General features: G+C 42.3%; 1 protein-coding gene across 6 annotated transcripts in view; it reads left to right on the plus strand.

Annotated features, from left to right (window-relative positions):
• Positions 1–3,144: 3,144 nt before the first annotated feature.
• ZNF112 (zinc finger protein 112) overlaps positions 3,145–26,808 on the plus strand; it is a 31,109-nt gene continuing 7,445 nt past the window's right edge. The window contains exons 1-4 of one of the 6 annotated variants that reach the window (XM_027515541.1): positions 3,145–3,248; positions 20,251–20,298; positions 23,303–23,429; positions 25,910–25,984. In XM_027515541.1, coding sequence (XP_027371342.1) covers positions 3,246–3,248; positions 20,251–20,298; positions 23,303–23,429; positions 25,910–25,984 — 253 coding nt within the window. In that variant the 5' untranslated portion in view covers positions 3,145–3,245. Of the gene's footprint in view, positions 3,249–6,728; positions 6,850–20,250; positions 20,299–23,302; positions 23,430–25,909; positions 25,997–26,808 lie in introns of those variants that run through there. The other 5 variants (XM_027515540.1, XM_027515544.1, XM_027515545.1 and 2 more) reach the window with 5 other exon arrangements.

Consider the following 26,808-nt stretch of genomic DNA (forward strand, 5'->3'; position numbering starts at 1 on the left):
TTGGCTCCTCTGTCCATGGAATTTTCCAGGCAAGAATACTGAAGTGGGTTGCCATTCCCTTCTCTTAGGAGATGTTCCTGACCCAGGGATCGACCCTGCATCTCTCGAGTCTCCTGCATTGGTAGGTGCATTCTTTACCCCACTGTACCACCTGGGAAGCCCACAGAAAGGAATAATACCAACCATTAAAATGATTTAGACCTATACGTTTTCACATATTGTTTGGAGAAAACATCAAGTTATAGAAGATCAAGTATGATCTATAATAGACAATAGGATGCAGAGCAGCACTGGGACCAGTGCTCCACCACTGCTCTACATTGCACTTCTCAGTGTTGTTGCAAGGTTTGCTTGGGGGATTTAACACAAGTGGGGATATGTCTAACATAGGAAATGTTTTCTCCAAATTATTTTCCTCATATGAAAAATCTTTGCTGTTATCTTATCCTGTTTAATATATGTGAAACTTCAAAACTGAGATGACCAAATATTCTCTTTCCTTTCTTAAAGATAGAATCTGTAATACAGAGGATCATGAGATGTGATTTGTGGTAATGGTTTCCTTGTTTTAAGTTAGGTGTTTTTAACATATTTGCTGTTATTTATTTTGGTTTTTCTCTTCAGAAACTTGCCCAGGCTTTGCATTGGCTTTGTTTGAACAGAATATGTTTCATGTTCAAATATTTCCATTCCTTTCTGTGACGTGTTTTTGCCAAAAAAAAAAAAAAAAAACCACCTGTATCTAAGATAGCCTTTAAATAAAAATTCTACTTATAGGACGTTTAGAAGTTTTGAGGAGAAAGTACGAGAAGCCAATAGACAAATCCAGAATTCAGACACATAATTTGACATCTTTGTTTCTCCAACAGTTCAAGGACATTAGAGGTGGTGGTGGCTGTAAATGGTGTAGGATATAGTTTTAGAATAAATGAGCCTCAGGTGAGATAGCAATCAAATACAAAGAAGTCATCAATTTGGATACTGACTGGAGTAAACCAGCTGTAAAATAATTTTATTATTTTTAAGCAATATGATATTTGAAAGGAAATGATAGTGTTAAAGTCTGCTTTAAAATTCTTTATAAGTGTGCTTAGTTGCCTCTGACTCTTTGAAACCCCATGGACTGTAGCCCACCAGGCTCCTCTGTCCATGGGATTTCCCTGGCAAGAATACTGGAATGGGTTGCCATTTCCTGCTCCAGGGGATCTTCCTGACCCTGGGATGGAACTGCATATCTTGCGTTTCCTGCATTGGCAGGCAGATTCTTTACCACTGCACCACCTGGGAAGTCCTTAAAATTCTTTAGTAACAAAATTTTAAAGTGATACATGAAGCCAGTGTGGCATAATGTTGATAAGTGTTGAATTTAACCTATATGTATTTAATACTTCATGTTACAAAAAAGATCTTCAGGACCAAGATAATCACAATGGTGTGATCACTCACCTAGAGCCAGACATCCTGGAATGTGAAGTCAAGTGGGCCTTAGAAAGCATCACTACAAACAAAGCTAGTGTTTTGTACAATGGAAACAGTGACAGACTTTATTTTGGGGGGCTCCAAAATCACTGCAGATGGTGACTGCAGCCATGAAATTAAAAGACGCTTACTCCTTGGAAGGAAAGTTATGACCAAACTAGACAGCATATTCAAAAGCAGAGACATTACTTTGCCTACAAAGGTCCGTTTAGTCAAGGCTACGGTTTTTCAGTAGTCATGTATGGATGTGAGAGTTGGACTGTGAAGAAAGCTGAGCCCCAAAGAATTGATGCTTTTGAACTGTGGTGTTGGAGAAGACTCTTGAGAGTCCCTTGGACTGCAAGGAGATCCAACCAGTCCATTCTGAAGGAGATCAGCCCTGGGATTTCTTTGGAAGGAATGATGCTAAAGCTGAAACTCCAGTACTTTGGCCACCTCATGCGAAGAGTTGACTCATTGGAAAAGACTCTGATGCTGGGAGGGATTGGGGGCAGGAGGAGAAGGGGATGACGGAGGATGAGATGGCTGGATGGCATCACTGACTCGATGGACGTGAGTCTGAGTGAACTCCAGGAGTTGGTGATGGACAGGGAGGCCTGGTGTGCTGCAATTCATGGGGTTGCAAAGAGTCTGACACGACTGAGCAACTGAACTGAACTGAACTTCATGTTACTATTTGCAATACTATGTACTGTTTTTAGAAGTTTCACTTTTTAAATTATTTCCTGTCCAGAGGAAAGTGCTAAGTACGTACTTCCTGTAGTTTCACTTGTCCTTACATGGACTCCATCTCCCACATCAACTTACCTATCCCCCAGCCCTAAATAATAATGACCTCACCTTGTCTAAAAAGATTCATAGCAAATATACAGTATCAAAAAGAACAATATAGGAGTAGTCAAAGGAAAGCTTGAGTTTGAACTTAAAAAATTCCAAAGAAAGAAACTTTTTCCCTATTACAGTATTTTCTCCAGTTCTTTGCCCATGCTGCTCTTCTCATTTGTCAGAAACAAGGAAGCAGTTTGTTTCATGGCCTGTGCTTGGAACTCCTTGTGCTTGGCATCTTGGAGTACATAGTATATGCTAGACAGCAAAGTCAGAAGTAGATGAATACAGACATATATAAAGAGACAATGGAGTCAAACCAAATCGGAGATTCCATGTTCCTTAAGGTCGATGTCCAGTGCAGCACAGAGCAAGTCTTGTCATAGGCATAGCTTTCCTGCTAAAATTTGTTCATTTTCTTTACATGTGAGAATCTTCTCTTTTTCCCCTCTAAATATCTATAGTTCCTTTAAATGCCCACGTTCTAGTTTTCTTCTTGGAAAAAAAAATTTTTTTACAAAAAACAAAAAGGCCAAATGCTAACCGTGCTTAAATGACTCAGGTTGAGTTTAACTCAAAGAAATAGTGGAGGCAAGGCGGAAGCACGACCATGCAGAGGATTCTGGGAGGTGTAGTCGGAAGCAGTTCCACCCCAGACAGGCAGGGCTGTAGTCCCATACCCCTTTGGGATTCCTGGGAACTGTAGTCCAGAAGTTTCGTGCAATCAACACTTCCTATTCAGGAGTGCGGGGTGTTGCCCTCTCGGAGAGTCTCCGGAACCTGCGAAGCGACTTGCAAGAACTTCCGTTTCACGGGAGGTTGCGGCCATCACTTTCTTTGTGCAGCGTTGACTTGAATCCCAGTAACAGCTCCGCGCTTCCTCAGTCTAGGCAAGGGGCCAACAGTGGTCCTGGAAGAGAAGCGATGGTCGGTGGGTGACAATGGTTAGAAGCATTTTCGTTTCCTTCTCGGCAGAAAATCCTAGCGTTTGCAGAGCAGTTGGTTGGGAGCGGGCTGGTATAGTACATGGCTTTTTTGATGGATGGGCTTCCCCGGTGAACCCGCCTGCAGTGCAGGAGACCCAGAAGAGACACGGGTTGGATACCTGGGTCGGGAAGATCCCCTGGAGGAGGACTTGGCAACCCACTCCAGTATTCTTCCCTGAAAAATCCGTGGACTGAGGAGCCTGGCAGGCTACAGTCCATGCGGTTGCACAGAGTCGGACTTGATTGAAGCGACTGAGCACTCACTATACTAGTGACCACTAGCACTTGGACTTCCCCATAGCTCAAAGGTAAAGAATCTGTCTGCAATGCAGGAGACCATGGTTCGATCCCCTGGAGAAGAGAATGGCAATCCACTGCAGTATTCTTGCCTAGAGAATCCCATGAACAGAGAAGCCTGGTGGGCTACAGTTTGTGGGGTCGCAGAGAGTCAGACACGACTGAGTGATTAACACTTTCATTTCATTTCATTTCACTTCACTTCTGGGTTCTGTGTTCCCCCAGCCTCTCCTTGATTCGCAATCAGCACGGCCACTTGCTAGTGTTATAACTTTGGGCAAGTTAATCTCTGAATCCGGAGAAGGCAGTGGCACCCCACTCCAGTACTCTTGCCTGGAAAATCCCATGGATGGAGAAGCCTAGTCGCTGGCATATAATTATATAGTACTTACTCAGTGGGATTGTGGAAGTTAAATGAAGTTAAAAACATATGGAATAGTAATGGCGCATAGAAAAAGCTGCTCGTTATGGATGCACAAAGCTCCAGCCAACAATAATCAATTATGTATGAAACAATTTTAATTTCCCTGTGTTAAAAAGGCAGCATACGTAAAAGTAAGACAGTCAACTGGGCTGAAAATACTGACCTATTTGACATATTAACCTATTTGACATATACTGGCATATATGCTAGAAAATGGATTAAAATCCTTAACATGAATCTTAAGATAATGAAACCCCAATAGGAATATAGATATGACTACAAAGGATATAAATAGGCAAGGTTTTAAAAGAAGCAATTGCTATAGCAAGTACATACATTAAAAATTAGATTGATTATCCAATAAATGAACATGTTGAATCAAGTTGCTTGACTGTGTTCTGGAATCCTATGAAATGTAATCCAGGCTCTAAGGGTAGTAGCTGACCTTCTGTCCTAGGAAGGCTATGACATAGGGGTTCTGGAAAGTGTAGTCCAACAGCTCTGTATAGGTAGCCAACTGCCTCTGCAGAGGGGCGTGGTGTGACCATTATCTCCTGGGGAATTCTGGGAGCATAATCAAGAATTGTGGGTACAGAGGGAACTCAACCTGGTGCTCTGTGACAACTTAAAAGAGGTGGAATTTGTTTTCTGTAAAATAAGGGGCATGACATTAACTACCTAGTAAAATTGTTTGGAGAGTTAAATGAGATAGTCACAAATAAAAGGGTGAAAGATTTCTTTAGCTAATGTATTTCCTGAGGAATGTTCAGTTTAGTTCAGTCACTCAGTCCTGTCCAACTCTTTGGGAACACCTGGACTGCAGCACACCAGGCTCCCCTGTCCATCACCAATTCCTGGAGCTTGCTCAAACATGACCATAGAGTCAGTGATGCCATCCAGTCATCTCACCCTCTGTTGTCCCCTTCTCCTCAATCTTTCCCAGCATCAGGGTCTTTTCCAATGAGTCAACTCTTCGCATGAGGTGGCCAAAGTATTGAAACTTAAGCATCAGTCCCTCCAATGAATATTCAGGACTGATTTCCTTTAGGATGGACTGGTTGGATCTCCTTGCAGTCCAAGGGACTCTCAAGAGTTTTCTCCAACACCACAGTTCAAAAGCATCAATTCTTTGGTGCTCAGCTTTCTTTATGGTCCAACTCTCATATCCATACATGACTACTGGAAAAACCATAGTTTTGACTAGATGGACCTTTATCGGCAAAGTAATGTCTCTGCTTTTTAATATGCTGTCAATGTTGGTCATAGCTTTTCTTCCAAGGAACAAGCATCTTTTAATTTTATGCTTGCAATCACCATCTGCTGTGATTTTGGAGCCCAAGAAAATAGTCTCTTACTGTTTCCATTGTTTCCCTATCTATTTGCCATGAAGTGTTGGGACTGGATGCCATGATCTTAGTTTTTTGAATGTTGAGTTTTAAGCCAGCTTTTTCACTCTCCTCTTTCACTTTCATTAAGAGGCTCTTTAGTTCTTCTTCTCTTTCTGCCATAAGGGTGGTGTTATCTGTATATCTGAGATTATTGATACTTCTAGCAATCTTGATTCCAGATATTCAGTTACCTGAAAACTTGTATGAGTCCAGGAAGAGATCAGATTTCCACCTGCAGTACTACTAGCCCTCTGATCCCTGCAGGAATCTGGGCTATTCCTTGATTCCTTCTGGATTCATGTTCTGTCTCAGAAGTGGAGTTGGTATGTGTGTATGTGTCTCCAGGATAGTGTGTGTGCGCAAGGGAGACAGAGTTCTGATTTCTCCCTGCTCCCTTTCCTTTCTTAGCCGTAACTTGAAGAGGGCTGTAGGAAGGAGATTTGAATAACTCCAGGTCCTAGCAGCAGAACCTTAGCCTGAGTAGGATTTAACATCCTTCTTTTTGCCATATCATCTCTCTTCTCAGTGGAGAAGTTTCTTTTAATAATTATTACACAGTCTGCTACATATTTAAATATTTGTTGAATAAAATAGGAGTGGGTAGGAGGAATACTTGGGCATAAATAATACTGATAATAGCCATTTTAAGGGCTTGATACAAATCACCACATTTAATTCTCACAAAAGCCCAGGGAGGTGGGTTATCTGCCCATTTAAAAAGGAGGACATTGAGACTCAGAGCAAAATTTTCCTAGCTGAGGTCATCCAACTACTAAGAACCTGAATTGGGAATTGAACCAAGGTATTTGCAGTCCCCAACCTCATTTTGATTTGTTTGTTGTCTAGTCTAGAAGGAATAGTTTGTAAAAGACCAAGAAAGTATGTAAATGATTGTGTTTCTAGTGAGCTTTCTCATGCATATCCAGCTTTTTATTGTATTTTATTTCAAGTAATAGTAAGTAGATACTTTACTGAAATAATGGTTGGATAACTGAATAATGAAACGTTGTAGATAATTAAGAGCCTATATAAAGCATAAAGAAAATATTGAATTCTTAATAATCCCAGAGACAACTACGCTCTGAAAAGGCGGTGTTAATGCATTGTCTGCTAGAGAAAATAACAGAATTGTGTAGTAGAGCGCTCTAGGTTTGGAAACGTTTCGGCTCCAGGGAGGCGGGGTTACGAAATTCGTTCCGAGCAGGGATGCTGTGAAAATACAATCCACAAGCTCAGTATAGCGACCAGCCCTTTCGAAGATTAGGACGTGCCTGGAAATTCTGGTTAGTGTAGTACGGGAATACCGCCTTTGAAGAATTTCCGCTCCAGGCGGTGGTTGTGTCCATGCTCCTGTCGGGAATTCTGGGAAGCGTAGTCCGGGAGGTCTCTGTAGGCAGAGTCACTTCCGGCTCAGGTACGCGAGGCCGCGGCCTTCGTTCTTCTCGGAAAGGTGAGCCCTCCGTTTGCCGGTCCCCTCTCTCCGCGTCCACACTGACCTTTCTTCGCTTTGTTGTGGGCCAGTAGCGACCTGGCCCTCGGTCTGGTGGAAGGAACCGCCTGCGGCGCAGCGGGGATGGTGCTCCCTTTGACTAAGCCTCCTGGAGCGCGGGACTGTCGGTGTATCCCCCGTTTAGGGGCCCCCGGCCAGGGCCCTCTGTCGCTGGGTTTGGTTTGTCTCCTGGGTTCTGTACTTTCCCAACCCGTTTCTTGACCACCAGCCCGTGATGACGCTTCCTAACAGTATATTCCACGAGAGTCTTAACGTCTCTGCCTCCGTTTCTTCTTCTTTAAAGTTGATATTAGTGTCTACCTGTGTATGTGTGCTCGGTTGTCCAACTCTTTGCGACCCCATGAACTACAGCCCGCCAGCCTCCCCTGTCCATGGAGTTTTCCAGGTGAGAATACTGGAGTGGGTTGCCGAGCTGTCCTCCTGGGGATCTTCCCAACCCTGGGATCTAACCCGCGTGTCTTTGGTCTCCTGCCTTGGCAGGCGGATTCTTTACCACTGAGCCATATGGGAAGCCGCAGTGTCAACCTAATAGGGGTAGTTTGAGAGTTAAATGAGAATGTATAGGGAAAGACTTAGAACAGAGGCTAACCTGTGGTTAAAAATCACAAGGTCTCTTGTTACTAGTATTTTTTAATTTCCCGAGGAGCGCTTGGTTTCCTAAAGGCTTCTGTGAATCCGGGTTGAGGTCAGAGCTCTTGCAGCAGTGTTCCTGGCCGTTCTCTGATCCCAGAAGGAGTCAGGGCTGTACCCAGATTCCTAATGATTTTTAAATTTAAATTTTTGGAGAGGGTCAGTTCTGCCCGTAGTCTGGGGTGTGCACTGAGATTTATGCGGGAATGCTGATGGAGTTCCGATTTCTGTCAGGTTCCTTTCTGCTTCACAGCCTTGACTTCTTGAAAAAAGCTGCAGTGAGAAGGGAATGCCCCTTTGGCCCCAGACAGCAGAGCCTCACCTGAGTGGGACTTAGCATCCTTCTTCCTCTTACATCATCTCTTCACAGGGGAGAAGACATTCATGCCACTCATGGACAAATTCTTTTACAAAGATGCCCTGATATTTGTTGAATAAATGCTAGAAGGGATGGGGGAGTGCTTGGGCATAGTTAATGATTACAGCCGTACTTGCATGCTCCGTCATGTCTGATGCTTTGTGACCCCAAAGCCTGTAGCCCGCCAGTCTGCTCTGTCCATGGAATTTTCCAGGCACGAATATTGGAGTGGGTTGCCATTTCCTCCTCCAGGGGATCTTCCTGACCCAAGGATCAAAACCCTGTCTCCTATGTCTCTTGCATCAGCAGGGGTATTCTTTACCACTGAGCCACCTGGGAAGCTAATAATGACAGTATTTAAACGTTAGTCTCGGAATTTTCTATGAATGAATGTACTTAATCCTTACAAGAGTGGATACTGTTATTCTCATGTTAAAGATGAGGAAACAGACAGAGAGTATGATGCTTTCTTTTTTAAGTAATTTTGTTAATTTGGTTGCGCCGGGTCTTAGTTGTGGCATGTGGGATTTAGGTCCCTGTTCAGGGATTGAATCCTTGCCCCCTGTGTTGGAAGCACGGAGCCTTAGCCCCGGGCTACCAGGGAAGTTCTGAGCATGAGCTGTTTATTCTAGACCACATAGTAAGAGGCTTAACTGGGATTAGAATTCAGGTAGTTTCAAGACCCTTATGCTGGGAAAGATTGAGAGCAGGAGAAGGGGACGACAGAGTATGAGATGGTTGGATGGCATCATCGACTCAGTGGACATGAGTTTGAGCAAATTCCAGGAGATAATGAAGGACAGGGAAGTCTGGCATGCTGCAGCCCATGAGGTCGCAAAGAGTCGGACATGACTGGGCAACTGAACAGCAACGAGAAGTTTCAATATGCTGCTTTGGTTCTTAATGTGTTTAGTGTCACGTTGAGAAGGCAATTTTGGATTTTTGTATGGGGCCATGAAAATTTTGAGTTTTTCATGATAGCTTTTCAGTCATCTGCGGTTTGCTGCTGCTGCTGCTAAGTCAGACCACCAGGCTCCACCGTCCCTGGGATTCTCCAGGCAAAAACACTGGAGTGGGTTGCCATTTCCTTCTCCAGTGCATGAAAATGAAAAGGGCAAGTGAAGTCTCTCAGTCTTGTCCAACTCTTCGTGACCCAATGGACTGTAGCCCAGCAGGCTCTTCCGCCTATGGGATCTTCCAGGCAAGAGTACTGGAGTGGGTTGCCATTGCCTTCTCCACATCTGTGGTTTATTTGTGTTTTATTTGAAATAATATTGTAACTCATATTTTGATTATTAAATAATGCTTGCATATTATAGAGAATTAAGAAAATACATGAAGTATAAGGATGTAGTACAGGATATAGAGATAACAGTAGTAAATTTTAATGTTTTCCTGTTCTGTAGATTTATTTTTGGATTTTTACTGAAGTTTTACAAAATAGGTATGATAGATTTTATTTTCCTGTTAAATTTTTACAATGGAAATTTACAAGCAGAGCCAAATGTAATAAGAATAAAATAATGAACCCCTGGAGAACCATCACCCAAATTCAACCCGTGTTATCATTCATCAGTCTCGTATCAACACATCCTCTCTCCCAATTTTTGTTGTTGCTGTTGTTTAGCATTTTAAAGCAAGTCTCCAACACTGAGTTAGTACAATAGTGACCGATTTGTGATTATAACTGCCCCAAACTGATTATGACACACTGTTTATATGCAAAACCAAGAAAGGGAGATGTCAGCAGCTACTTGAAGGTTTTTATTTTTGCAGCTTGGAAAATGACACTCATTTGAGAAAGCGTGGGGACACGAGAGCATTGCACTCTGGAGAGTGATGGTGATAACATTTGTTTTCTGCTGTATAGTTTGACTCACCTATGTCTTAGGGCTCTTTGTTTCTTTTTTTTTTTTTAATATTTATTTATTTGGCTGCATTGGGTCTTAGTTGCGGCACTCAGGATCTTCATTGCGGCACGCGGGATCTTTTGTTGTGAGGTTCTCTCCAGCTGTGGCACATGGGCTCCAGAATGGACAGGCTCAGTAGTTGCCCCACAGTGTTTGGGACCTTAGTTCTTCCACTAGAGATCAAAGCTGGGTCCCATGCATTGGAAACACGGGGTCATAGCCATTGGACCACTCTTTGTTTCTTGTCTCTTTTTCATACACTGACAATTCTTCTGTTCCTGGGACCATGTCATATTTTCCTCTGTGTGACCAGCACACCGGACAAGATTGGCAAGTGTTTGAAGTTAGAGTAGCCGCTCAACAGACTGTCAGCACCAAGGGTTTGCCATGCAAAATTTCTGAAATTGGAATTAGGTAAAAACAGAAACAGGAAAAAAAAAAAAAACAGAAACAGAAAAGAAATACCCCATGGGGATACTCCTTAATTGCCTTTAATGTTGGCAAGGTATAGAGTCCACCATTTATTTCAGGTTATTGAAGTGTTTCTGAACACTTCTTTTCATGATGTAAAACAAGCTTCCTAAGAAACACATTGATAGAAACGATGACAGCAAACATTTATAGATTGTGTTTTATGACTAGGCAGTGTTTCCAGTACCCCACTCCAGTACTCTTGCCTGGAAAGTCCCATGGACGGAGGAGCCTGGTAGGCTGCAGTCCATGAGGTCGCAAAGAGTCGGATGCGACTGAGCAACTTCACTTTCACTTTTCACTTTCATGCATTGGAGAAGGAAATGGCAACCCACTCCAGTATTCTTGCCTGGAGAATCCCAGGGATGGCGGGGCCTGGTGGGCTTCCGTCCATGGGGTCACACAGAGTCGGACACGACTAAAGTGACTTAGCAGCAGCAGCAGTGTTTCCAGTGACTTTACCTTATGTCTCAACAGTTACCCTCATTTTACAGATGAGAGGCAGTTTTTTTTAAAAACAGTCATCATACAGTAAAGTTGTCTTATTTTTCCCTTTTAGGGGTACAATTCTATAAATTTTGCCACAGGTATAGATTTGTATAATCACCTCCATCATCAAGTACAGAACAGTCCCATCACCCCCCAAGAATTCTTCTATATTTCCTTTATAATCACCCTTCACTTGTCTATAAGCACTGGAAACCACCATAACCCTATCAGTTCAATTCAGTTCAGTTCAGTTGCTCAGTCGTGTCCGACTCTTTGCAACCCCATGAATCGCAGCACGCCAGGCCTCCCTGTCCATCACCAACTCCCAGAGTTCACTCAAACTCACTTCCATTAAGTCGGTGATGCCATCTAGCCATCTCATCCTCTGTCGTCCCCTTCTCCTCCTGCCCCCAATCCCTCCCAGCATCAGAGTCTTTTCCAGTGAGTCAACTCTTCACATGAGGTGGCCAAAGTACTGGAGTTTCAGCTTTAGCATCATTCCTTCCAAAGAAATCCCAGGGCTGATCTCCTTCAGAATGGACTGGTTGGATCTCCTTGCAGTCCAAGGGACTCTCAAAAGTCCTCTCCAACACCACAGTTCAAAAGCATCAATTCTTCGGCACTCAGCTTTCTTCACAGTCCAACTCTCACATCCATACATGACCACTGGAAAAACCATAGCCTTGACTAGATGGACCTTTGTTGGTAAAGTAATGTCTCTCTGCAGCATTTCAATATGCTATCTAGGTTGGTCATAACTTTTTTCCCAAGGAGTAACTGTCCTTTAATTTCATGGCTGCAGTCACCATCTGTAGTGATTTTGGAGCCCCCCAAAATAAAGTCTGACACTGTTTCCACTGTTTCCCCATCTATTTGCCATGAAGTGATGGGACCAGATGCCATGATCTTCGTTTTCTGAATGTTGAGCTTTAAGCCAACCTTTTCACTCTCCACTTTTACTTTCATCAAGAGGCTTTTGAGTTCCTCTTCATTTTCTGCCATAAGGGTGGTGTCATCTGCATATCTGAGGCTATTGATATTTCTCCCAGCAGTCTTGATTCCAGCTTGTGCTTCTTCCAGCCCAGCGTTTCTCATGATGTACTCTGCATATAAGTTAAATACACAGGGTGACAATATACAGCCTTGACGTACTCCTTTTGCTATTTGGAACCAGTCTGTTGTTCCATGTCCAGTTCTAACTGTTGCTTCCTGACCTGCATATAGGTTTCTCAAGAGGCAGGTCAGGTGTTCTAGTATTCCCATTTCTTTCAGAATTTTCCACAGTTTATTGTGATCCATACACTCAAAGGCTTTGGAATAGTCACAAAAGCAGAAATAGATGTTTTTCTGGAACTCTCTTGCTTTTTCGATGATCCAGTGAATGTTGGCAATTTGATCTCTGGTTCCTCTGCCTTTTCTAAAACCAGCTTGAACATCAGGAAGTTCATGGTTCACATATTGCTGAAGCCTGGCTTGGAGAATTTTGAGCCTTACTTTACTAGCGTGTGAGATGAGTGCAATTGTGCGGTAGTTTGAGCATTCTTTGGCATTGCCTTTCTTTGGGATTGGAATGAAAACTGACCTTTTCCAGTCCTGTGGCCACTGCTGAGTTTTCCAAATTTGCTGGCATATTGAGTGCAGCACTTTCACAGCATCGTCTTTCAGGATTTGGAATAGCTCAACTGGAATTCCATCACCTCCACTAGCTTTGTTCATAGTGCTGCTTTCTAAGGTCCACTGGACTTCACATTCCAGGATGTCTGGCTCTAGGTCACACCATCGTGATTATCTTGGTCATGAAGATCTTTTTTGTACAGTTCTTCTGTGTATTCTTGCCACCTTTTCTTAATATCTTCTGCTTCTGTTAGGTCCATTCCATCTCTGTCCTTTATCAAGCCAATCTTTGCATGACATGTCCCCTTGGTATCTCTAATTTTCTTGAAGAGATCTCTAGTCTTTCCCATTCTTTTGTTTTCCTCTATTTCTTTGCATCACTACGAAAGCCTTTGAGTGTATGGATCACAATAAACTGTGGAAAATTCTGAAAGAGATGGGAATACCAGACCACCTGATCTGCCTCTTGAGAAATATGTATGCAGGTCAGGAAGCAACAGTTAGAACTGGACATGGAACAACAGACTGGTTCCAAATAGCAAAAGGAGTACGTCAAGGCTGCATATTGTCACCCTGCTTATTTGAGTTCTATGCAGAGTACATCATGAGAAATGCTGGACTGGAAGAAGCACAAGCTGGAATCAAGATTGCCGGGAGAAATATCAATAACCTCAGATATGCAGATGACACCACCCTTGTGGCAGAAAGTGAAGAGGAACTCAAAAGCCTCTTGATGAAAGTGAAAGTGGAGAGTGAAAAGGTTGGCTTAAAGCTCAACATTCAGAAAATGAAGATCATGGCATCCAGTCCCACCACTTCATGGCAAATAGATGGGGAAACAGTGGAAACAGTGTCAGACTTTATTTTTCTGGGCTCCAAAATCACTACAGATGGTGACTGCAGCCATGAAATTAAGACACTTACTCCTTGGAAGGAAAGTTATGACCAACCTAGATAGCATATTCAAAAGCAGAGACATTACTTTGCCAACAAAGGTTTGTCTAGTCAATGCTATGGTTTTTCCTGTGGTCATGTATAGATGTGAGAGTTGGACTGTGAAGAAAGCTGAGCACCGAAGAATTGATGCTTTTGAACTGTGGTGTTGGAGAAGACTCTTGAGAGTCCCTTGGACTGCAAGGAGATCCAACCAGTCCATTCTGAAGGAGATCAGCCCTGGGATTTCTTTGGAAGGAATGATGCTAAAGCTGAAACTCCAGTACTTTGGCCACCTCATGTGAAGAGTTGACTCATTGGAAAAGACTCTGATGCTGGGAGGGATTGGGGGCAGGAGGAGAAGGGGACGACAGAGGATGAGATGGATGGATGGCATCACTGACTCGATGGACATGAGTCTCAGTGAACTCTGGGAGTTGGTGATGGACAGGGAGGCCTGGCGTGCTGCGATTCATGGGGTTGCAAAGAGTCGGACACGACTAATCAACTGATCTGATCTGATCTCTGATTTCTTTGCATTGATCGCTGAAGAAGGCTTTCTTATTTCTCCTTGCTATTCTTTGGAACCCTGTATTCAGATGCTTATATCTTTCCTTTTCTCCTTTACTTTTCACTTCTCTTCTTTCCACAGCTATTTGTAAGGCCACAGCTATTTGCTAGCCATTTTGCTTTTTTCTATTTCTTTTTCTTGGGGATGGTCTTGATCCCTGTTTCCTGTACAATGTCACAAACCTCTGTCCATAGTTCATCAGGCACTCTGTCAGATCTAGTCCCTTAAATCTATTTCTTACTTCCACTGTATAATCATAAGGGATTTGATTTAGGTCATACCTGAATGGTCTAGTGGTTTTCACCACTTCTTCAATTTAAGTCTGAATTTGGCAATAAGGAGTTCATGATCTGAGCCACAGTCAGTTCCCGGTCTTGATTTTGCTGATTGTATAGAGCTTCTCCATCTTTGGCTGCAAAGACTATAATCAGTCTGATTTTGGTGTTGACCATTTGGCGATGTCCATGTGTAGAGTCTTCTCTTGTGTTGTTGGAAGAGGGTGTTTGCTATGACCAGTGCGTTCTCTTGGCAAAACTCTATTAGCCTTTGCCCTGCTTCATTCTGTACTCCAAGGCCAAATTTGCCTGTTACTCCAGGTGTTTCTTGACTTCCTACTTTTGCATTCCAGTCCCCTATAGTGAAAATGGCATCTTTTTTGGGTGTCAGTTCTAAAAGGTCTTGTAGGTGTTCAAAGAACCGTTCAACTTCAGCTTCTTCAGCGTTACTAGTTGGGGCATAGGCCTGGATTACTGTGATATTGAATGGTTTGCCTTGGAAACAAACAGAGATCATTCTGTCGTTTTTGAGATTGCATCCAAGTACTGCATTTTGGACTCTTTTGTTGACCATGATGGCTACTCCATTTCTTCTAAGGGATTCCTGCCCACAGTAGTAGATATAATGGTCATCTGAGTTAAATTCACCCATTCCAGCCCATTTTAGTTTGCTGATTCCTAGAATGTCGATGTTCATCTCCTGTTTGACCACTTCCAATTTGCCTTGATTCATGGACCTGACATTCCAGGTTCCTATGCAATATCGCTCTTTACAGCATCGGACCTTGCTTCTATCACCAGTCACATCCACCACAACTGGGTATTACCCTATAGTTTCATCTTTTTGAGAATGCCACTTAAATGAACTTGTACCATGTGTAACCCTTTAAGGTTGGTATCTTTCACTCAGATAATGCCTTTTTTTTTTTAATGGAAAATTTTATCTGTGCCAAGTTGAGGGTTATAACCCAGGAACAGCATCTCAGAGAGTTCTGAGAACCAGTCCCAGCATAATGCCTTTTACTTCCATCCAAGTTGTTTTGTGTATCAGTACTTTGTTTTTGTTGCTGGGTAATATTACGTTTATGGTTATACTAGTTTATTTACCCGTTGAAGAAAATTTGGAATGTTTTTGTGCTGTGCTTAGGCACTCAGTCGTGTCCGACTCTCTGTGACCCCGTCGACTGTGGCTCGCCAGGCCCCTCTGTCCATGGGGATTCTCCAGGCAAGAATACTGGAGTGGGTTGCCATGCCCTTCTCCAGGGAATCTTCCCAACTTGGGGATCGAACCCAGGTCTCCCACATTGCAGGTGGATTCTTTACCATCTGAGCCACCAGGGAAGCCCAAGAATACTGGTGTGCGTAGCCTATTCCTTCTCCAGGGGAACTTCTGACCCAGGAATTGAACCGAGGTCTCCTGCATTGCAGGCAGACATTTTAACCAGCTGAGCTACCCAACTTTTGGCAGTTATGAATAAGCTGTTATAAACACTTGTGTACAAGGTTTCGTTTTGTTTTGTTTGCTTATTTCTCTAGAGTTTATAACCAGGAGTGGGATTGGTGGGTCATATAGAAAATGTATGTGTAACTTTGTAAGCAGCAGCTAAACTGTTCTCCAGGATATCTGCTGTTTTGCGTTCCCATTAATGATGTACGAGAATTCTAGGTGCTTCATATCCTTGTCGGCACTTCGTATTTTCTGTTGGTTTTTAAAAAAACTTTATTATGATATACCTGTGTTATCTTATTGTGACTTTAATTTACATTTCTCTAGTGACTGATAATGTTCAGCAGATACATCTTTTCTTCAGCTTATTTATCTTCTTTACTAAAATGTTGATATGTTTTGCTAAATTGAGTAACTGAGTTGCATTTTCCCTACTATTGATGTTTGAGAGTTATTCATGTATTCTAAATGTAAGTTCTTTGTCAGATGTCATTTCCAAATATTTTTTCTCAGACTGGTTTGTCTTTTCATCCTCTGAACAGTGTATTTTGCAGAGCAAAAGTTTTAATTTTGATGAAGTCTGATTTATCAGTGTTTTATGAGTTGTGCTTTTCACGTCTAAGAACTCTGCCTAACTCGAAGTCAGGAAGAGTTTCTCTTATGTTTTCTTCTGGAAGTCATGATATTTACTCTTTCATTCCTAATATTGGTAACTTTTTTTAAATCTCTCTTTTATTCTTTGCCATTCTTACTAGAGTTTTTGTTACAGTAAGAAAAAAAAAAGAATACTTTTGGTTTCATTGACTTGGCTCTATTACACATCTGTTTTCAATTTCATTGATTTCTGCATTTACCTTTATTTTTTCCTTTCTTTTGTTTGACTTGGGTTTATTTTGCTTCTCTTTTCTAGCATCTTAAGTGTAACCTGGAGGTTTTCTTTTAACAACTTGAGCACATCACAAACAGGATAAACTCAAAACTAAAGACAAAGAAAGAAACTAAAAAGCATTACCCAGAGAAAAAATAATGCATTATGTTTATGTTCTAGTTGTTATATAAAAAACCCTTACGGACAAATCAGAACTTTTTGGCCAACCCAATATATACTTTGAAAACTTTCAGTGTTATAATTTTTGCTTCCAATGGCAAAATGTATTTTAAAGAACTCAAGAGATAAGTCATCTATCATATTTTCCCAGATATTTACTGTTCTGTGACTCCTTCCTGATGATACAATTTTTTCCCCCTTGTTGCCTTTGAAAGTTTTCCTTTACCAGTCCTTTTAAGGCAAGTAGGCTCCCTATGAATTCTGAGTTTATTGGAGAGCATTTTCACGAAACTTCATCCCTAAATATTTTTCTAAATTGTTCTTTAGTATACAACTCTGCTTTGACAGTTCTTTTCTTTCACTCCTTCAAAAGTATTGTGCTACTTCCTTCTGGCCTCGTGATTTCTAATGAAAAATCTGGGACCGTTTGAATCACTGTAGCCCTGTAGGCAATGCATTGGTTTTCTCTGGCATCTTTCAAGCACTGTTATCACCTGGGAGCTCTGTATACAGGCAAGTCCTGGGATCCAGTTTCATACCAATTTAGGTAGAATTTTGTAGGTAGGGGTGGGACCAAGGTGCTTCCTTTTAATGGGAACCCCAGGTGATCTTTATTTATTTTAAGGTTGGAAAAGTGCTTGCTGAACAGCTTCATTCAATTTTTTAACACTTATTGTTTAACCTACATACAGTAGAATTACTTTTAGTGTAAATCCTGTGAGTTTTGGCCATCACATCACACTAAAAGATTGTGCAGGAATGAAGATATTCCTTGTTTTAACTTTCAGCAGCAGTGGAAATTGATAAAGTCACCTGGCACTACTTGTGACTCCAACAGAGTTACTTGTCACTGAAATGACTTTACTTACATACACGTTTCATATTGCAGTCAGTTTTGGTGGGATGCTGAAGCCACCAGCTTTTTAGGAATATTCAAGAGGTGATATACGCTTACTGATAATTACTACCTAAAATAAATGTACTTAGAAACAAACCAGGGCTAATGTGTGGCTTCTGTATATTTCCTGGTGACAATGAGGATGACACTAATAATAGCTAATCTTTATTGGGTGCTTATTATGAACCTCACTGGCTTTCTAATGCTTTGATGCACTAACTCATGTTTTCTTCATGATAAACTTATTTTTATTTCCATTAGAAAAATTTATTTTGGGCCACGTCGTGCTGCCCGTGGCATCTTAGTTCCTCAACAAGGGATTGAACCAGCACCCTGGACAGTGAAAGTGCAGATTCCTAACCACTGGAACACTACAGAATCCTTTCTGTTTTTATTCACATTTTACCCGTGAAGAAACAGAGGCATTGAGGGGTTAATTAACTTGCAAAAATTTACTTTGCTACATAGGTGCTCAGTCCTGTTTGACTCTTTGTGACCCCATGGACTGTAGCCCACCAGGCTCCTCTGCCTATGGGATTCTCCAGGCAAGAATACTGGAGTGCGTTGCCATGCCCTCCTCCAGGGGATTTTCCCAACCCAGGGACTGACACCTCTCCCATACCCCCTTTCATTGCCTGCTTGGACAAAGCATTGCTTCTATTAGACTGGCAAAGTGGGTTTTAGGGATTAATAAGACTGCAGCCAAGCTTGTTAAAAGGTATCTTGGACCAGCTGAGTGTTAAAAGCTAAGAGGGCTAGGACTTCCCTGGCAGTCCAGGGTTAAGACTTCTCCTTCCAATCCAGCGGGTGTGGGTTCAATCCCTGGTGGAGGAACTTAGATCCCACATGCCTCGTGGGCCAAGAAAACACAGAACAGAAGCAGTATTGTAACAAATTCAATAAAGACTTAAAAAAAAACCTAAGAGGGTGGAGAATGCAGGTGGGCAAACTACTGCCCATGGCTTATTTTTGTAAAGCTCCTCTCCCTCCCCAGCTGAGATTGGTTTTTACATTTAAAGGTTGTAAAAGGAACAAAAGGAACCTTATTCCACAGAGACACTATGTGGCCACAAAGCCTGTGATTAGCTCCCTCCCCCTTCTTTTGAGTTCTTTTTCTTCCACAGACGACTTGGAAGTTGCTTGGGAATAGTGAAGAAGATAAATAACAGTAAATGACTGTTGAGAATGGTAAATAACCTTGAGGGAGAACCCAAGAAGTCAAACTCGTGGTTTCCAGATCCTCCCATGGGTCAAGCATGGAGCCAGTGCTTCACATAGATACAGTATCATCATGGGCTTCTGTAATCTTTATCACATTCACATGGGAAGAGGGATGTACCACTGGAATCTCCTTTGGCTTCAGGAGGAATATTCACCAGCCATTAGACTTCTCAGAAGGGTGGTCTCAAAGTCTAAACGAATGTTATTGGGTTGGTGAAAAAGTTCTTTTGGGTTCTTCCCTATATGGTATGGAAAACCCAAATGAACCTTTTGGCCACCTGCAATGTTATCAGGGCAACAAAAGTGAAAAGCCATAATCTCTGCGGCCCAGATTTCTTACAACCTCCATTTGAAGGACTGTTTTATATTGCAGAATAGTGCCTGCTTCTCTGAAGCTACCAGATATTAATCTAAAACACTGGTATAGTTACAGCAGTTTTCCACTGCTCACCCATGTATCCTAACAGCAATCTTATGGTATTTGTACTATTACAATCCTAGTGTTGCAGCTTGCAGAAGTAAGCCTGCTGCTGCTGCTGCTGCTGCTAAGTCGCTTCAGTCACGTCCGACTCTGTGCGACCCCAGAGACGACAGCCCACCAGGCTCCCCCGTCCCTGGGATTCTCCAGGCAGGAGCACTGGAGTGGGTTGCCATTTCCTTCTCCAATGCATGAAAGTGAAAAGTGAAAGTGGAGTCGCTCAGTTGTGTCTGACTCTTAGCGACCCCATGGACTGCAGCCTTCCAGGCTCCTCCATCCATGGGATTTTCCAGGCAAGAGTACTGGAGTGGGGTGCCATTGCCTTCTCCGCAGAAGTAAGCCTAGAGAGGTTAATTAATTTAACCATGGTTTAAACATCTATAGCAGATCTTTAACAGTGCCAATATAGAGCAATTCCCAGGTGGTGCAGTGGTAAAGAATCTGCCTGCCAATGCAGGAGATGCAAGAGATGTGGGTTTTGATCCCTGGGTTGGGAAGATCCCCTGGAGAAGGAAATGGCAATCCACTCCAGTATTGTTGCCTGATTCCGTGGACTGACGAGCCTGGTGGGCTACAGTCCACTGGGTCACCAGGAGTCAGACATGACTTAGCACACACACAAGGAATATAGAGCAAATGTGCAGCAAATATATAGCAGTTAGAGGTTTTAAAAGCTAACTGTCCCCAGAGGTGCTTTTAACGAGCACCTCTCCTCTCCCACCTAACTGTGTCTCCTTTTGCATGTTCCCCAGGTTCACAGTGTGTATCTGGGGAGGCTCGAGCTGTGTGAGGGCTGCAGGGTGTGGCGGTGCAGGCTGCCCCTCGCTGGTGGGCATCCTGCCGGGTTAGCCTAGGGATGGTTAGACCCCAGCCCACACCCTGCCTGTGAAGATGTGTGTGGCTGCATCTGCCCAGGAGAAGGGACACCTTTTTCTGATTTGCACAGAAATGCGTTTCCCCCTCCCTCATGGCTTCTTTCTTGTTTTGTGTCTCTTCAGGTCTCTGCCTTTCCCCAGGAAAAGGACAAGAAGATGATGAAGTTCCAGGTGAGTTGGATTTTTTATTTCTGTCACTTAACAGGTAATTTCGTTTCTCAGTGGATACCTTATTTCTCTTCCTTGCCAAGAGTAAAGAATGGCGGCAGACATTTAATACTGCTTGTGTGCCATGCTCTCTTGATTCAACTTCTTTAAAATTTCCTTTCTCAGTTTTTATATATTACCATTTTGTTTCACAACTAATAGTGTAAAAGAGAATGGAAATTTTTTAAATGGGAAGGCCCACACATTATTACCCTGCCTACAAATCACCTGTTTTTTTATGTTTATTTTTATGTGCATTCATAACTAGACTTGCAATAATAGATACAATTTTTAATTGTCTTTTATTCACTTAAGATTATAGCACTCAATTTTTGTCATTATTTCAATGAACTATTATACCTTTTCCTCCTTTTTAAAAAAGTATTCCTCATTCACAACCTTTAATGTCTTGATGATTCTTACACTTTTACACAACAGACTCATTTTCCCTTTATTTAATCTTTACTCAGAGTAATTCTGAGAGAATTCTAATATTATTTGTCCAATATTCTAGGGACTCAAAACTTAAAAAAAATTTTTTTAAATAAGTTTTTTTAAAGTGGTACCCCACAGACTTTGTAAAAAGAATACCTAAAGAGTAGTTTTGTCTAACAGAATCATACTGAGGCTGAACTCAGAAAAAGAGCGCTAGCTGTTTTCATTCAAAAAGATCTAGATTCTTTCTTTCTGGGACCTGAAAGCTTTCTTTGTGTGTGTCTGTGTCTGTTTGTGTACCTTTCTGTGTTATACCATTCATGAATTAATGAGAGCATCACAGGTACTTAATTGTAAAATTTTAGTCATACTGTAAGTCATACAGACACTGTATAGCAGAAACTATCACACCATTGTAAAGCAACTATACTCAAAAAAAAAAGACACAGGTACTTTCCATCCGTAACTCTATTCACTGCCCTAAGAGGGACTGAATCATCTTCCCCATCAACATGAAAATAAGAGGTTCATGTAAATTCAGATCCTGTTCACGTTTCTGCAGTAGGCACGTGTCTGGCCGATTCCAAAGTCTTTCTGGACCAAGAGTATCAGGCATACAGTTGGGGTGGAAAGAGACACAAAACAAAAACCAAAAATCAAACCAAACCAGAGTTCTCATTCAGAGACCAAGACTTGAAATTGTGGTGTTTGAAGCTCCAGCCAGAACAAATGCAGTGTTGAGCAGGTCTTCATACAGAAATTTTAAATTTCCCTATAGCAAAAATATTAAAAGACAGATAACAAGGTAGGAAGAAAAGAGTTTATATCATATATGGAAGAAAAGGCCTACTGTCCCCAAGTGAATGAATGTTATTACAAAACAAGAAACAGATGACCAGTAAACATATGAAAAGAGTAATATTCATTACTTATCAATTTTGTGAAAGTTTTTGAGATAACTAGTTTTGGCTTCCCAAATTGACTTCTGAGATTATCCAAGTTTTTTGGTTTTTGCTTTTGAGTATTCGTGTCCACTGTTGTCCAGAGTATGGAGGCTTAGGAATTTATACTTTCTTGGAAGCAGAATAAATTAAGAAAAATCTTTTTGGAGGAAGCACTTGCCATTATGGTCTCAAAACTTTAAAGTTTGTTTTTCTTCAACATTACCATTTCTACTTTTTGTAATTTATCTTCAGGAGATAACCAGCAGAGTTCTAGGGACTAAGGTCTATATGGCAGCAATCTTGCAACATTGTTTACTCTAAAACTAAGTAAGCATGCATTATTTGTATCAGTTCACTATATTCTCAACCATCAATTCCTTGAATTACTGTATAGCCCTGAAGTGGAATGTCAGCAATGATGATGGTAACAGTAATCATAATAATAGTTAGCATTTATTAGGTACTTGGGCTCCCCAGGTGACTCTAGTGGTAAAGAACTCATCTGCCTGCTAATGTAGGAGATGTAAAGAGATGAGGTTTCGATCCCTGGGTTGGAAGATCTTCTGGAGGTCATGGCAACCCACTCCAGTATTCGTGCCCGGAGAATTCCAGACAGAAGAGCCTAGTGGGCTACAGTTCATGGTGTCACAAAGAGTCAGACACAGCTGAAGCGACTTAGCATGCACACATTGGGTATATACTATGTACCAGGCGCTGTTCCTAAGTGTTTTACTTACAGTCACTCATTTTATTATTCCTAGTACCCTAAGGTACAGTTAACAGCCTGCAAGTGAAGAGAGGATGCAGACTGGGTCCAGGTTCCCATGGCAGAGTGAGGCCCCAGAGCTGTGTCCATAAACGCTACACATCTGGATGGGGCACAGAGGAGGGCTCCATCCTTGAATAGGAAAGGTGACTCATGCCCTGTAAGTCTGGCGCATCAAATAAGCGGTTCAGTTCAGTTCAGTTCAGTCGCTCAGTCGTGTCCAACTCTTTGCGACCCCATGAATCACAGCACACCAGGCCTCCCTGTCCATCACCAACTCCCAGAGTTCATTCAGACTCACGTCCATCGAATCGGTGATGCCATCCAGCCATCTCATCCTCTGTCGTCCTCTTCTCCTCCTGCCCACAATCCCTCCCAGCATCAGAGTCTTTTCCAATGAGTCAACTCTTCGCATGAGGCGGCCAAAGTATTGGAGTTTCAGCTTCAGCATCAGTCCCTCCAGTGAACACCCAGGGTTGATCTCCTTTAGGATGGACTGGTTGGTATATGTATATAAAAAGAGGGAAAACAGACTCCATCGCACACGGTTGGAACTAAAGCTTTTCTAGCAACCCATGCAATGCAGCAGAGCTCCAGGGACTTACCTACAGGGGTACTATCAAAAGGCAGCAGTTTAAAGTGCAAGGATTCCTTTTCCTGCAGCCTTTCTGGTGGATGGAATCAGCAGTGTGAAAGGCAAACAGAAGGCAGTTGCTGAAATGTGACTTGGTCCTTAGGAATCTGGAACCACTTCCCGTCCTTGACACTTTCTCGGGGCTGTCCCTCTTCCATAAGCATTGTGTGTGTGTGTTTGGTGTCATAGGAGCCAGTGTCCTTCAAGGACGTGGCTGTGGTCTTCACCGAGGAGGAGCTGGGGCTGCTGGACTCGGCTCAGAGGAGGCTGTACCAGGAAGTGATGCTGGAGAACTTCCAGAACCTGCTCTCAGTGGGTGAGCACAGTGCCTCGGGGACTCAGTGTCATCCTCCTGGGATTCCTTTGTGGGTGCAGTCATGTAAAGCTCTGGAACTCCTAAAATCATCCTCTTACCTTAGGTACCTATAAGTCCTAGTAATCCCAGAGACAGAGACAATGTGTTTCTGTCCAGGAAAAAAATCTGTCCCTTGAACTATTAATATGAATGGGGAGCTTGTGGTCCTGCCCCATAAAGTCGAGTTGCTGCGCTTTTCGGATTTTCATGGTGCCAATAACTGTAGCTGTGGTTTTTCAGAGGTATTTTGGTTTTTCTGCTTTAGTGACATACTTGTCTTCAAACATACAGAAAATTTGCAAAAGTATAGAACAAGAATACCCCTATCGCTTTTACCTATGGCTCAGTGGTAAAGTATCTGCCTGTAATGCAGGAGACACAGGAGATTAAGTTCGATCCCTGAGTCGGGAAGATGCCCTGGAGGAGGAAATGGCAACCCACTCCTATATTCTTGCCTGAAAAATCCCATGGACAGAGGAGCCCGGCAGGGTACAGTCCATGGGTGACAAAGAGTCAGACGTGACTGAGCACAGCACACACACCTAGAGTGATATTTCACCCCATTCACTTTATCGTTTATGTGAATGCTCTTTTCTCATATGCATAATTTACATCTGAACCATTTGAGGGTAATTTACACAGGCCATGGCCCTAATATCCCTAAATGCTTCTGTGTGCAGGCCAAGTTCAGGAATCCCCAGGACTACACTCTTGACACCAGTGGCAAGCTGGGGGGTGCCCAGAGCCTCAAGTAATTTGCTAGAGGACTCTGAGGACTCACTAAAAGCTGTTATACCCAAGGCTACACTGTTATGTGGAAAGGCTACAGAATAGGCCTTGGATGCTAGGAACGGTCCTTGCCACTGTGGTATCTTTGTTTCCTGGTCTTAGGGCTTAGAGCTAGGATTAGGGGTGTGTCTGCATGTGTACACCTATATTCATATACATAAACATACATGGATATATAAAAATACGTATATGTATGAATATTTATTCAGTTTCATTCAAAGTAAGAGAGGTACTAATTCAAATTATACTGAAACGCCATTTTTCATTCATGAGGTTGGCAAAAATTCAAAAACTTTTTTTTTTTTTTTGGGCTGTCTCATGAAGGTTGTTGGATCTTCATTCCCCAACCAGGGATTGAACCCAGGCCCCAGCAGTGAAAGCACCGAGTCTTAACCACTGGACCGCTAGGGAAGTCCCCCAGAATTCAGAAACTTAACACTATTGGGGGGGGGTGGCAAAGTTGTAGGGAATAAAGCACTTTCATGTTTTGATGGTGGGAATGCAACACGATACCACCCCTATGGAGAAGAATTTGACAGCGTCTAACAGAACTATGGATTTACCCTTTCTCAGAAACTCACTTGTAGGAATTTTCCCTGAAGATAACCAAGTACAAAAGAGCATTAATAGTATACTTACTAGTTTGTGTAAGGGAAAAAAGGGAAAAATAAGTAAATGTATGTAAGCAACACAAGGATTAATCAGGAAATCATGAATTTAGTTTCTTGTCAATGGTGAGCTGTGATGGCGTGGAAGGGATGTTTGAGAGGGTCACACTTGTCTGAATAACACCTTTTGGTCTAGTTTGGACTTTTGTAAATATGTTAGGGGACTTCCCTGGTGCTCCAGTGGTTAAGACTCCACCTTCCAATGCAGAAGATGCAGGTTCAATCCCTGGTTGGGGAACTAAGATCCCACATGCCTTGCAGCCAAAAAAAAAAACAAAACATAAAACAGAAGCAATACTGTAACAAATTCAATAAAGACTTTTAAAAAATGATCCACGTCAAAAAAGTCTTTTAAGAAAATATTTAGTTCAACACATTCTAAAAAGTAAATCAAATAAGAATGTGAAGGGATGATCATCGAAAAGAAAAATGAGTTGTGTTTGAAAGGGATACCTTAACCACAGTAAACAGAGAAAGGAAAGGATTCATGGAAGTAGCTAAGGAATACAGTTTATAACTCTATATACCTTTAGTTTTAGGTCTAGTGGGAGGAAAATTGCAGTCCTCAACACTCCTTAGTGGATTTGTTTACTGCAGTGAACAGAATAAGCAATTCTTCTGCAGGGGCCAAGGAAATTCACTGGAGAAAGTATTTTTTCAACAGATAGTGCTGAAACACTTGGACTTCTGTATGCATATATTTGCATGCCTCCCACCTACAAAATGAAAGATTAACTTGAAGTGGATGAAGGGCCTGATGTAAAATGTAGAAGTGTGAAACTTGTAGATGGAAACACAGGAGAAAATTTTCATGACCTTGGGTTAGGCAAAGATTTCTTAGATATGATGCCAAAAACGTGAATCAGAAGAAGAAAAAAAAACCCCAACAAACAAAAATATGATTCAGGAGGGGAAAAAAACAAAAAACCACAAGTTAAACTTGGTCAAAATTGAAAACTTTTGCTCTTCTCTCCTTTTTTACAGGAAATCAGCCCTTCAAACCAGAGCTTATATTCCAGCTGGAGAGAGAAGAGCGTTTGATGATGGAGTCCCAGAGAGGTGGGTGTTCAGGTGAGAACCATCCGGCAGTCACCCAGCAGCCAGAGAGCCCCTCCCAGAACACGAGTCAGAAGGGGTCAGGCCCTGAGGTGTCTGTACCCTCACTGCTCTAGCTTCTCCGATCCTAGCTCATTCCTTCTGTCCCAGCTGCACTGGCCCACTTGCTACCCATCAGACCTGTCTCAGTGATGCTTCTGCTTCGGGTTACTTGGCTTGCTTTGCTGTGTGCCTTGAATGAGTGAGTCAGTTAATACATGCATGGTCTTCCCTGTCTTCAGTCCTCCCTGAGGCAGCCAACAGGTATAGAGTAAACCATGTGATAGAGAGATACTCCAGAGTGGTGTTTGTCGTCAGATGAATGCCTGTCCTAATTCTGTGTAGGTGTCCTTTAGTATTCATGGATAGGTACTCATTATTTCTTAAAGGATAAGAATAGCCAGGCAGCTAAAAGAAATATCAGCAATGATCAGTGCTAAAGGATAATCTGCCCTCCCATGCAGCAATTTCAGGTGAGACACTCTTGCATTAACTTCCTCAGTTAAATGCCCAGTTCTTTATCTTTTTCTGTTCTTATTACTGTCCCATCCTCTAATATGTAACAGTCTCTTGACCTAGCTGCAGTTTTCTTTTCTTATTCAGTTTGTTTAAATTAAAAAAATCAGTTCACCTGTTTTTCCTGTCCCCAAACTGCTGCCTCTTGCAACCACCCATCCGTTTTCTGGTATCTGTGAGCTTGCTTGGTGTGTGTGTGTGTGTTGGGGAGTGTTTTAGATTCCACGTATAATAGAGATCGAGCAGTATTTGTCTTTAAATACCTCCAAGGT

The sequence above is a fragment of the Bos indicus x Bos taurus genome, chromosome 18, assembly GCF_003369695.1.
Source record: "Bos indicus x Bos taurus breed Angus x Brahman F1 hybrid chromosome 18, Bos_hybrid_MaternalHap_v2.0, whole genome shotgun sequence".
Taxonomy (NCBI): domain Eukaryota; kingdom Metazoa; phylum Chordata; class Mammalia; order Artiodactyla; family Bovidae; genus Bos; species Bos indicus x Bos taurus.